Source organism: Mandrillus leucophaeus, unplaced genomic scaffold (assembly GCF_000951045.1).
Source record: "Mandrillus leucophaeus isolate KB7577 unplaced genomic scaffold, Mleu.le_1.0 Scaffold975, whole genome shotgun sequence".
NCBI lineage: Eukaryota > Metazoa > Chordata > Mammalia > Primates > Cercopithecidae > Mandrillus > Mandrillus leucophaeus.
This window is the reverse complement of record NW_012110641.1, coordinates 26138-39049: the sequence shown is the minus strand read 5'-3', so window position 1 is coordinate 39049 and position 12912 is coordinate 26138. Positions and strand designations below refer to the sequence as shown.

Genomic DNA, 12912 nt, shown 5'->3' with positions numbered 1-12912 from the left:
GGTAGGAAAGAGGGGAGACCAAGTGGGCATCATTCCCACTTTCATCAGCGATTATATTTGAATAATGTGTTCCGCTAATTAACAAAAATATTTAAATATCACTACTATATACTGAGAATTTAAAATTTGTTTCTATAATGAATTTTCTGGCAAATTCCTAGACTTTAAGCATTTAAGACCACATGAAATTATGCCTGGAATGACCAGATGAAGGATTTAATGCAGCTTTAGCTATGAACATATGCCTCCAGTAGTGTCTTTATTAACTTCAGTATAGAAGTGTGATGCTACTGAAAATTCTCCAGAGTATCCCTCAAAGTTTCCCCAGCTGAGTTTCAGCTGAGTTGCTGGGCTTAATTAACATTGCTTCAACTGACTTAAGAGAAATTGCTGCTTTTTCTTCTTCTTGTTCTTTCTTTCTTTTTTTTTTTTTTTTTTTTAAAGACGAAGTCTCACTCTGGCGCCAGGCTGGAGTGCAGTGGTGCTATCTCAGCTCACTGCAACCTCTGCCTCCTGGGGTCAAGTGATTCTCGTGTCTCAGCGTCCTGAGTAACTGGGATTACAGGCGCACCCACCACACCCAGCTAGTTTTTTTGTATTTTTAGTAGAGACAGGGTTTCACCATGTTAGCCAGGATGGTCTCCATCTCCTGACCTAGTGATCCACCCACCTCGGCCTCCCAAAGTGCTGGGATTGCAGGTGTGAGCCACTGCACCTGGCCCAGAATTTTCATCTTTAGACAGCATAATCATATGAACATCCTTGCTTCAAATGTAACGTAATTTTCTTATCTAACACATAGTTACTACTTTCTTTTTAGAAAAACTAGTCTTCTATTTTAGGATATAAATTGTGTTTTTACAGTAATATAATTTCATATTATTTACATAATTTTACTTGGATATAAGCAAATAGTAAATGACCAAGCTATTCTTTGACACTTCCTCCCTTCAAAATCATAGGATGAATCCCTTGGTGTTATTTGTTCTCAGAATCTATCTTATGTCTTCTCAAAGTTTAGTTTCCCAGAGCCAAGTTCCTACAGAGAATAATATCTGGACCTGTTTGGAACTGTTTATAATGATCATTTGTGCAGTAATTTGATTGAGAATTCACCTATGCCATATCCGTAGAAAATTTTTGGGTAGCTCTCTGTACCCCTTTTCCAACTCAGTTCCTTGGATTGTGGACTGTCCCTTAATTTTATCTGAACTGAGTTCTTCCCTACCCCTGCTACCCCTACTTTTTTCTTTTTGAGGTGCTGGGGCTGGGGACTGATGTTATCCTCCTTATCCACAAATCTGCCTCTAATTATTCTACTCCTGCTTATGGAGGAAGGCCTACAGCATCTGCTTTTCGAATATTTTCACTTTGCTGTTTGCTGGGGTACATGTGTGTATATATCCTGTTGATGCAGTTACTTTAATTTATATCTTATTGATACAGTTACTTTAATGCAATTTTACATTACGTATCTCGATACAGTTACTTTAATGTGTACATACCTTGTTAATACAATTACTTTAATGTGATTTTATCAATATAATGCAGAAGTCTTTCATATGATGTGCTCTAGTTACTCTATTTGTAAAGAGTTGGTAGAGGCAATGGCCTTGGAAATGGGTTACTATTGAGGATGAATGATTGTCTATGCTAGCAGGTAACAGTCATTAATAGTTTTATTCATTTTAATCATTGTTTCTATAAATTATAACTTCAGGCCTAGGCTCAGATTTTTATGTATTTATGTGTGTGTGTGTGTATATATATATATATAATTTTTTTAAATAACTGGGTTGCTAAATTTATCAAAATTTTTTGTTTCCTTCATTCAGATGTTTCAGCAGTATCCAAGGATGACATATCCTCCTCTACATGGTCCTATGAGATTCCCACCTTCTTTATCTGAAGGAAACAAGTAAGGCTATTAAATGATTGAAGTCTGTAAGGAATATGTATATGCTTGTTAAGATTTCCTAAAGGTGGAGTGGATTGTGTGATTTTGAGTTGTGTAATTGATCGTTTTCCTGTCCTCACAGTACAGTTGTCATTAATAAATAATTGGCTAACTCTTATAAGACAGACCAGATGTAATTCATTCTTTTAAACATTTAAATTAATTTACATAGGATTTTGAAAACTGAAAACCAGGCCGGGCACAGTGGCTCAACCCTGTAATCCCAGCCCTTTGGGAGGCCAAGGTGGGTGGATCACAGAAGGTCAGGAGTTCAAGGCCAGCCTGGCCAGCATGGTGAAATGCTGTTTCTACTAAAAAAAAATACAAAAAATTGGCCGGACATGGTGGTGTGCACCTGTAATCCCAGCTACTCGGGAGGCTGAGGCAGGAGAATTGCTTGAACCTGGCAGGCGGAGGTTGCAGTGAACTGAGATTGTGCCACTGCACTCTGGCCTAGGCGACAGAGCGAGACTCCATCTCGAAAAAAATAAAACTGAAAACCATGGTCCTAAAATTGATGACACTTGTTTTTCTCCTCTTCCTTTCATGTTATGGACTCCCCCTTTTTTTTTTTTTTTTTTTTTGCTTATTATGTGAGACTTGATCATCCTCTTGAATTATTTTCCTCAAAATTATGTGTTTTGAAGTTAGTTTTATTCATATTGTTATCCTTTAGCATATATTTGTTTTATCTTAAATGTTTGAGAATTCTTAAAAACTGTGTCAGCTGTTACTTAAGAGTTACGTATTATCCTATAATTACGTATTAATATTAATTTTTTCATACATGTCAATGCAGATCATATTATATATCTTGGTGTAGAAAACACTAATGTCGAAATGAACTAAATTCCAATCTTTTAGTATTCTCCCAATTTAGTATCATAAACTTTTGTGTCTTTTCCATGACCTGCCTTTCATTAGAGGCCTCCGAGGAAGAGGCCCACCTCCTTCATGGGCCTCAGAGCCTGAACGCCCATCCATTCTTAGTGCATCAGAACTGAAGGAGCTTGATAAATTTGATAACCTAGATGCTGAAGCTGATGAGGGTTGGGCAGGTAAGAGGCAAAATTAATTAAGTGCTTTAAATTGTTAGATGCTTTCAAGCAGCCAGTCTGAGTTTTCTTTAATTTAATAGGTGCTCAGATGGAAGTAGATTATACAGAGCAACTGAATTTCAGTGATGATGATGAACAAGGAAGTAACAGTCCTAAAGAGAATAACAGGTAAGTTGTGGTATGTTTTACTAATAACAGTATGAAATTTGTTGATACAATATTAACTACTTATGCAGAGAGGCTTTGTTAATAGACAATTGTTATTTGTAGAATTTATATATTCTCAGAAGTTTTACTAAATAGAAGGTGATTAATGAGCTAGATTAATACAGTATACAGCTAATCCGTTAATTAAAATGTGTTGCGTCTCAAGAAAGTTGATTTAAAAACTTTTAGGGCCGGATGCAGTGGCTCATGTCTGTAATCCCAGCACTTTGGGAGTCCAAGGCAGGCAGATCACTTGAGGTCAGGAGCTCAAGACCAGCTTGGCCAACATGGTGAAACCCTGTCTCTACTAAAAATACAAAAATTATCCAGGTGTGGTGGCACGTGCCTATAATCCCAGCTACTCAGGAGGCTGAGGCAGGAGAACCACTTGAATCTGGGAGGCGGAGGTTGCATTGAGCTGAGATCATGCCACTGCACTCCAGTCTGGGTGACAGAGCAAGACTGTATCTCAAAAAAAGATATTTAGGTATTTGGCACCTAGTTTGGAGATCTTTTGAGAATTGGTATTAGGAACAATTTTAAACTGTTACTTGCTTGGCCTGATCCATATTTATAAAATTGGAGAATAATTCCCTGGGTAACTACAGCTGCTTCAGGTCCTCAATTTCTTAAAACTTAGTAAACTGCATTAGGGCCTTAGAAAATGGGGAGTTTTTTGTTTCTTTTTCCTTCATTCTGGAATATTGGAGCACCAGTCAGGAATATATGGGTTATATATCATAAATGTTGGGCTTTTAAAATATATGGAAGTTTGTAAGCACATTTGACATAATTTTTCAGTTATGGCATTGTGACAAACAATCGTTTTATGATCATGTAAGAGATACCTGTGATTTGCTGTGGCTTTGAAAAAATACTGTAGTTTATCTTTTTATTAAATCAGAATAAATTAGAATTCAGTTAAATAATAATTCCAATATTACCCAGTTATATTTGGATTTTATTTCTTTCATAGAGGAGATAGGAAATTATGTGATTATATTCTTTGGCCAGGATATATGCCTGACGTGTGTGTTTAGATTTGACAACTACTGTGTTGCACTTTCATAGTATATATTTATTGAAAGAAGAAATTAGCACTAGTAGGTCACATACGCATCTCATTCCTTAATACATTCCCCCCCGGAAACCATACCGAAATAATTTTTTTTAATTGCCAAAAAAAATGTATGTACTTATGATACAGTTGGTCCACTTTATTTCTGCATTTTGATTTTTCAGTGAGGATCAAGGTTCGAAAGCCTCTGAAAACAATGGAAACAAAAAAGAAGCAGATGAAGTTTCCAATGCTAAATCATCTTCTCAAATACCTGCCCAACCATCAGTAGCAAAAGTTCCCTTTGGGAAAGGACCTTCATTTAATCAGGTTTGTTGGACTCATGGAGATCCCTGTTATTTCAAGGATTATCTTGAATTAGTCTTATCACTGAGTGGAATGGGACTTAGGAAAAGGGAACTGTGTATTTTTTCTTGAATAGTCTTGAATCTGTCATAATTTTTATTGCATTTAACCGGAATTATCAGTAGAGTAGCTAAAATTATCAAGTAAAACTAAAGCTTCACCCGTTTCACCTTATGATACAGCTCAGTCATAGCAAAGTGTAGGGATGACATTTTTCTAAAATAAAATAAGCATTGCTGAAGTGCTTTAAGGTTTATTGAATACTTAAATACTAGTCATTCTTTTTGTGTGAATTGTACACTATCTGTAGGGAAATCACATAGTGAGTAGGGACATCTAAAGTCTGAATCATTTTGAAGAACATTGTGAATGAAGGGAAATGTGTGTGCAACAGATATTTGAACCTACTTCTGAGATGGTAAACGGTTGCAAAAGATGCATTATAAACTGGGAATAAAAAGGACTACTTTCAAGGGAGTCCGCTTATCTCTTTATTAAGGAATCAGTATAATTAGCATGTATTTGTTGGATTCATACAAAATAGATGGAGGAACTTGTCCCTTCTGAGGGCTAAAAGGAGGTAGCTAACAGTTTCTTTGACAGGAAAAAAAGTCAGTAAGAAGTGTGACTAAGTAGCATAATCATAGAGGGTACAAAATAAATTCTTTGAGAATTCATTTAAGGTAGAAAGCTGCAGAAGACTAAGTACTTGAGCTAATTCTTAAGCATGATTTAGCCAGTATACAAAGGGAATATAGCTATTATAAGCAGTGGAAACACATGTAGAGAAGTATGAGAAAACATGGCACATTCAAGAAATTCTAAGTAGTTTGATATGGGAGAGAGGTAGACTATATAAGAACCACTTCTTAAAAATGTATACTCTACAATGGTTTTAATCTTAAGGCATTGATGATCCATTGAAGAATAAATTTATGAACCCTGAAAAAGAATAATTTTTAAAATAACATTTTAATAAAATTTTTTGTGTGACTTTTTACTTATTGGCATAATGGGGAATGAGAATTTTTCGTGAAAGAATAGAGGAATAGATGGAATATGTCTTTGACTTTTTTTGTGACAGTGGTATGTATATTAGCAAGTGAATGTTTCATATATTTTGTTCCATTATGTTTTAGATTTTAAGATCTCATATTTTTAGTTTGCCACTAGAAATGAATTGAGCTTACATAAATAAAATTTAGTAATTAGAGGTATAGCTCTCCCCAGTCAGATTTTCTGAATCAGAATTCCAGAACCGTTAGACTAAAATTCTTTTTTTCCCTCTTGAGACAGAGCCTTGCTGTTTCACCCAGGCTGGAGTGGAGTTGTGCAATCTTGGCTCACTGCAACCTCCACCTCGTGGGCTCAAGAGATTCTTGTGCCTCAGCCTCCCGACTAGCTGGGACTACAGGGGTGTGCCCCCACACCCGGCTAATTTTTGTATTTTTAGTAGGGAAGAGGTTTCACCACGTTGGCCAGGCTGATTTTGAACTCCTGGCCTCAAATGACCCACCGGCCTCAGCCTTCCAAAGTGCTGGGATTACAGGTGTGAGCCACCACGCCTGGCTAAAATTTTTGTTGTAAAGTGCATTTGAGATTCTAACCTTGTTGAAATAGCAGAGTGATTCCATAAAAAGTAATCTTGTAATGAGTGATATGCTTTTATTTAAAAATAGAGAAGGAGAAAGATGTTTAGGAATCTTGTGATATTGAGAAAATCAGTACATTGAGAAATATTTCTTTTTTTTTTTTTTTGAGATGGAGTCTTGATCTGACTCCCAGGCTGTAATGCAGTGACATGATCTTGGCTCACTGCAACCTCCGCCTCTCAGGTTCAAGCAATTCTCCTGTCTCAGCCTCCAGAGTAGCTGGGATTACAGGCGCCCGCCACCACACCTGGCTAATGTTTGTATCATTACAAATGTGTGAATCACCGCACCTGGCCGATATATTTTTTTTTATATGTTTATTTTTTAGTAATTCTTTCAGGCCGGTGCAGTGGCTCACACCTGTAATCCCAGCACTTTGGGAGGCTGAGGCAGGCAGATCATTTGAGGTCAGGAGTTCGAGACCAGCCTGGCTAACACGGCAAAACCCTGTCTCTACTAAAAATGCAAAATTATCCGGTTGTGTTGGCACACACCTGTAATCCCAGGTATTTAGCAGGCTGAGGCATGAGAATTGCTTGGCGCTGGGAGACAGAGGTTGCAGTGAGCCAAGATCATGCCACTGCATTCCAGCATGGGCGACAGAGCAAGACTGTCTCCAAAATAATAACTAATTCTTTCTTCTTTATAATAGGAACGTGGAACGTCTTCACATCTGCCACCACCTCCAAAGTTGCTTGCACAGCAGGTAAATTTTAACTAAATGCTTGTTTATGGGTTATATGTTTCATTTGACCTTTTGTTTTGTTTTGGTGGAAAGACACCAAATTTTTTATTTAAAACTTTTATGAAACAGTTACTAACTTTTTACCTTGTGACTCTTACATGTCTTACTCTTCTTCCTTTTCATTTTCATTCTCAGTTGATAAGCATGCTCCATGTTTCACTAAGAAAATAAGAAGTACCTGGGAGATAACTTTTTTTTTTTTCCATTTCACTGTATACTTTTTCTTCCTATTGTTTTTGCTGCTAAGGACACTTTTTTACTTTGTTCCTTGTATCCTTTTCTACTTTTGATAATGTTATCTCTCATCTTTTCAGAAAAACAACTTCACAAAGACCTCTCTGTTAACATTACTCCATCCCACTACCTTCCATCCCATTGCAGTGTCTACCCTATTTCTCTGTTCTCCATCAGTGAAACTGTTTTAGTGAGCTATTTATACTTACCGTCTTTTGCTGCTCATTCTTTAATTAGCACTCTCCAGGCATGCTTTCTTTTCCCACTCTACCTTTGAAACTATTATTATCAGAGTCAATGATGACTTCCATCTTGACAAATTCAGTTTTCTTGTCTTCATCTCATTTAAATCTCAGCTGAGTCATTGACATAGTTGATTACTCCATCCCTCTTGTGTATATGCATATATTTTTAGAGACAGGCTCTTGCTTTCTGGCCCAGGCTGGAGTGCAGTGGTGTAATCATAGCTCACTGCCACCTGGACTCCTGGGCTCAAGGGGGTCCTCTCACCTCCCCAGCAGCTGGGGCTACAGGTGCACACCACCTCACTGGGCTAATTTTTTGCAGAGACAGGGTCTCGCCTTCATGTCCAGGCTGGTCTCGAACTCCTAGACTCAAGCCATCCACCTTGACCTCCCAAAGTGCTGGAATTACAGACTTGAGCCACCATCCCTGGCCTATCCTTAAAACACTTTTTTTCCTACTTGCATCTGAGACACCTCACTATTTTGTTTTTCTTTGCTTTGTATTCCTTCTGGGCCTCCTACACTTCGAGTGTTGGAGAACTAAGTCTTGTTCTCAGTCTGTTTTAAAAATCTGTATCCTTTTCCTTGGGAATGTCTTCTATGAGCTGATGGCATTCAAATGTACATTTAGGCCAAAAAGCTTTGCCCTGACTTTTAAGAGTCATATATTCAACAATCAACTCAACATCTCCACTTGGATCTCTAGTAAACAGCTCAAATATGTCCAAACCATAACACACACCCCCACTTACCCTACGTATCCACAGTGCTGCTTCTCCTGTCTTTCCTATTGCAGGTAATGGCATTATTATTCACATATTTGCTAAGGCTGAAACTTAGAAGTTACTCTTAACTCTTTTTTTACCCTACATCTAGCTTTATCAGCAAAATGTCACCTCTACCTTCAAAATATACACTGACTGCTTGCTACCACCTCTTACTTTCCTTTGAACTATTGGAGTTGGTTCTTGACAGATACTGCTCGCCTCTTATGCTGCCTGCTCACTTGCCACCTTCATCCCATATTCTCCTGTAGTAGTTGTTGTCTTTTTAAAACTATGTATTAGGTCCATTACTCCTTGTTCAGGTCCTTCTCATGATCTTTCAGATCTCTGTCTACTTTTCTAATTTCATCTGCTGTTCTCACCACATACACATTGCTCTTCCTGACTTCTTTACTTGTTCTTTCTTACAAGCAGATTTTCTTTTCCTGAAATCCTTGTTATGATCAGGATCTCCAGACCTTCTCTAATCACCCTACTGGGATATCTGCACGTATCACAACCATCACCATCATTTCCAGCAGTCCCTCTCCTCATAACCACTGAAAGCTCTTTATAGCATTTCTGCATACACAGAAGCTAAAACTAAAACATGTAGAAAAAAGTATAGAAGATCAAGTGTTCATGAACTTGGAGCTGACAAAGTTTTCTTTGATAAATAAGACCTTGGCCACGAATTAGAAAGGAAAAACAGTTGGTCAGTTGGACTTTGAAGAACATTTCCCAAAGAATGCAAAGATATGTTGCAGAAAAAAATCTTCCTAATACATCTGACGAAGGACTTGTATCTAAGCTTTTCTTTTTTTTTTTTTGCAGCAGGGTCGTGTTCTGTTCCCCAGGCTGGAACACAATCTCAGCTCGTTGTAGCCTAAACCTCCTGGGCTCAAGCGATCCTCCTGCCTCAGCCTACCAAGTAGCTGGGACCACAGGCATGCGCCTCTATGCCCGGCTAATTTTTTATCTTTTTGTAGAGATTGGGTTTCGCCGTGTTGCCCAGGCTAGTCTTGAACTCCTGAGCTCAAGCAGTCCTCCTGCTTTGGCCTCCTGAAGTGCTGGGATTACAGATGTGAGCCACCATGTCCAGCCTGGGCCGTTTTTGTTTTTGTTTTTGTTTTTTTTAATATCTTACAACTCAATAATAAGTAGTTAAACAAAAAGACTTGAACATTTGTTTCTGAAAAGAAAATGTAAGAATGCCCAGTATGCACATGGAAAATTACTCAGTATCTTTAGTTATTAGGGAAATGCAAGTTAAAATCACTGAGATTTTACTACACTGCCAAAATTAAAGACTGATGACACCATGTGTTGGCAAGGATGTACAGAGCAACTGGCAACCTTATCCATTGGAAAACCTTATAACCACTTTGGAAAACAGTTTGGCAGTTTCTTGTAAATGAAATATATATTTACCATATGACACAGGATTTCCACTTCTAGCTGTTTATCCAACAGCCATGAAAACGTTCATTTATGCAAAGACTTATGCATGAATGTTCATAGCTGTTTTATTCATAGTTTAAAAACTGGAAGCAACCCACATGTCTATCATACATGAAACAGCATGCCCACAATGGAATACTATCCAGCAGTAAAATGGAGCAAACTACTCATACATAAAATAACCTCAGTGCCACTATACTTAGCAAAAGAAGTTTGTATAAAAGACGAAAGAAAGGACAAACAAAACTATACAAGGTTAGGGTCGGGGTGCTTGGGGCCACAGGGGGAGGAAGAGGAGTGATGGAAATGCTGTGTCTGCATTGGAGCAGTGGTTACACAGGTGTATCATTTGTCCAAACTCATCAAACTATACACTTAAAATATGTGCAGCACGTTTTAAGTAAATTTTACTTCTCTGAAGTGAATTGTGTAAATTAGGTACTTATATATTTGGTTTTTCAGCTTATCTCTGAGCTGTGGATGAAGAAACTCAGCACCAGAGAGCTGAAGTAGTTTGCATATGATAGCACTATTAGTACATGGTAGTCTGCATTCATTTAAAAAGACGTTCAGTCAAGTGTTTTCGTTGTATCATTGTTTAATCTTTTTGTAAGCATTCCAGCTGGGTTACATACGGCTTTTAAGATTTCTTCACCCTAGTAGCTTTTAAAATCAGTATGTTAAAGAAATTTTTTTGTTACTTTTATTGTTTTTGCATTGTTGCAAGCAGTGATTTTAAAAGCTGTCATTGTTTTATAACACATTAATGAAAATTCAGTCATTGAAACTGGGATCTTTCAGATGATCCTCCCATTCTCCACTCCGGGTTCTAGATAGCTTTTCTGGATCTTTCAGTCTAAACATAGAACTTTTCTTCACCCAGACTAATTTGTAGGAATTTCTTCTTTGGGGTATCATTACAGCACTGTCTCTGTCTTTTTCACCTTGCTTCTTTGGCTCTGTGCTTTTTACCTGTAGCTGTACCTTAATTTTCTCAGAGCTAACATGCCATCATTTTGGATATTTAATACCTTCATTTCTCTCTCTCAGGCATTCCAGCTGTGGCAGCTGCTTCTAAAGCATTCATGCTAAATTTCCTTTGTCTCTAACTAGATTTTGAGATTCACTGTTGTGCTTCTAATTTTATTCAACAAATACTGAATGAGCAACAATGTCTGGCACAATAAATAGGTACATACTCAGTAAACATTGGAGAGCTGGATTAATCTGGTCTTAGTTTGGTGAATTATCTAGATGTAATATATTTCCCATCTTATGTGTTTTCATTTTAATGTGTATGTTCATCAGAGAAATTTCTGATACTTTTGTGGGGTTTTTCCTTCTCCATGCCTGATACCCAATGTTAGTCAGAAATAGAGTTGTCATACTCATCTGATACCTTAATGTTTCAGCATCCACCTCCAGATCGACAGGCAGTACCTGGAAGACCGGGCCCCTTTCCCTCCAAGCAGCAAGTAGCTGATGAAGATGAAATATGGAAGCAAAGACGAAGACAACAGTCAGAAATTTCTGCAGCAGTAGAACGTGCTCGTAAACGGCGTGAAGAGGAAGAGCGAAGAATGGAAGAACAAAGGAAGGCAGCTTGTGCAGAGAAACTGAAACGATTGGATGAGAAGCTTGGCATCCTGGAAAAACAACCATCTCCAGAGGAAATTAGGGAAAGGGAGCGAGAAAAAGAACGGGAGCGTGAGAAAGAACTTGAAAAAGAACAAGAACAGGAACGAGAGAAGGAGAGGGAAAAAGAGAGGGAGAGACAGCAGGAAAAGGAGAAAGAACTGGAGAAGGAGCAGGAAAAACAAAGAGAAATGGAGAAAGAAAGAAAGCAAGAAAAAGAAAAACTAGAACGGCAGAAAGAAAAGGAAAAAGAACTACAAAAGATGAAAGAACAAGAAAAGGAATGTGAGCTGGAGAAGGAAAGGGAGAAATTAGAGGAGAAAATTGAACCCAGAGAACCTAATTTGGAGCCCGTGGTAGAAAAACAAGAAAGTGAAAACAACTGTAATAAAGGTTTGATAGTCTTCTTCATTCTCTTATATAAACTTTACAAAGAGCTTTTTGTTGGTTACAGTTTGGGGGTTGTATATTTTAAATATATGTCATCAAAATAAAAATGATTGTTTTATGGTAGCATTTCCAGTACAAAATATGGGCTAGAGCCATGTTTTCTAATTCTGTATATGAACAGACATCCCTGAAGTGTTTCTCAGTTATTAGATGGGCTTCATTTCTGTTTTATCTGCAGAATTGTATTGACTCCCTAGTCACATGTACTGATTCTCCCCCTGCTTTTTTCTGACTCCAAGACATTTAACTAAACAAAATCTCATTTGTTCACATGCGTGAATACCTCTAAAACTGAACTGGCATAGAGCTTAATGAGAATGTTGGATTATCATCATTAAATGACTGCACCTAGCTCATAATTTCAGGTTTGCTGTTTAATCAGTTTAAACATGCAAGCTTCCATGGTGTAGTTGATATGCTATTAAACTGTAGTTTCCTAGAGTAATTATACTTTAAAATAAAATTCTTTTTCTAGATCTAATCAACTTTTTTGTTCTTCTCCAAGTTGGCTTGTAGACTGATTAATGGCATTCAAATATAGTATAAAGTCTTGGCAAAGTTAAATTTCAGGGTTTTTTGTTGTTTTTTGAGACAGAGTCTCACTCTGTCTCCAGGCTGGAGTGCAATGGTGGAATCTCAGCTCACTGCAAACTCTGCCTCCCGGGTTCAAGCCATTCTCCTGCCCCAGCCTCCCGTGTAGCTGGGACTACAGGCGCGTTTCACTGCAACCAGCTAATTTTTGTATTTTTAGTAGGGACAGGGTTTCACCATGTTGGCCAGAATAGTCCCGATCTCTTGACCTTGTGATCCGCCTGCCTCGGCCTCTCAAACTACTGGGATTATAGACGTGAGCCACCGCGTCTGGCCTAAAGTTTAGTTTTAATGAACGACTGGAATTAAAATAGAAATGCAGTTTTATTTCAGTGTATTTTCTGATGTGGAAATATTGTAAGTTTTCTAACCTGACCTCTCATGCTCTTTTCTACAAGGCACTGCTGCTTAAAATAATAAGAATGTGTTTTTAAAAATAAAGTTTTTATTTATATGCAGGGTTACCTTCAAACTTGGCTCTTAATGTAAC

At 37.7% G+C, this 12912-nt stretch overlaps 1 protein-coding gene across 2 annotated transcripts in view; it reads left to right on the top strand.

Moving 5' to 3' along the window:
- LOC105532626 (protein PRRC2C) overlaps positions 1-12912 on the top strand; it is a 70227-nt gene that overhangs the window by 33201 nt on the left and 24114 nt on the right. For both annotated transcript variants that reach the window (XM_011970806.1, XM_011970807.1), the window contains exons 7-12: positions 1836-1918; positions 2882-3015; positions 3096-3183; positions 4465-4609; positions 6950-7003; positions 11159-11774. In XM_011970806.1, the coding sequence (XP_011826196.1) occupies positions 1836-1918; positions 2882-3015; positions 3096-3183; positions 4465-4609; positions 6950-7003; positions 11159-11774 (1120 nt within the window). The remainder of the gene's footprint in view (positions 1-1835; positions 1919-2881; positions 3016-3095; positions 3184-4464; positions 4610-6949; positions 7004-11158; positions 11775-12912) is intronic.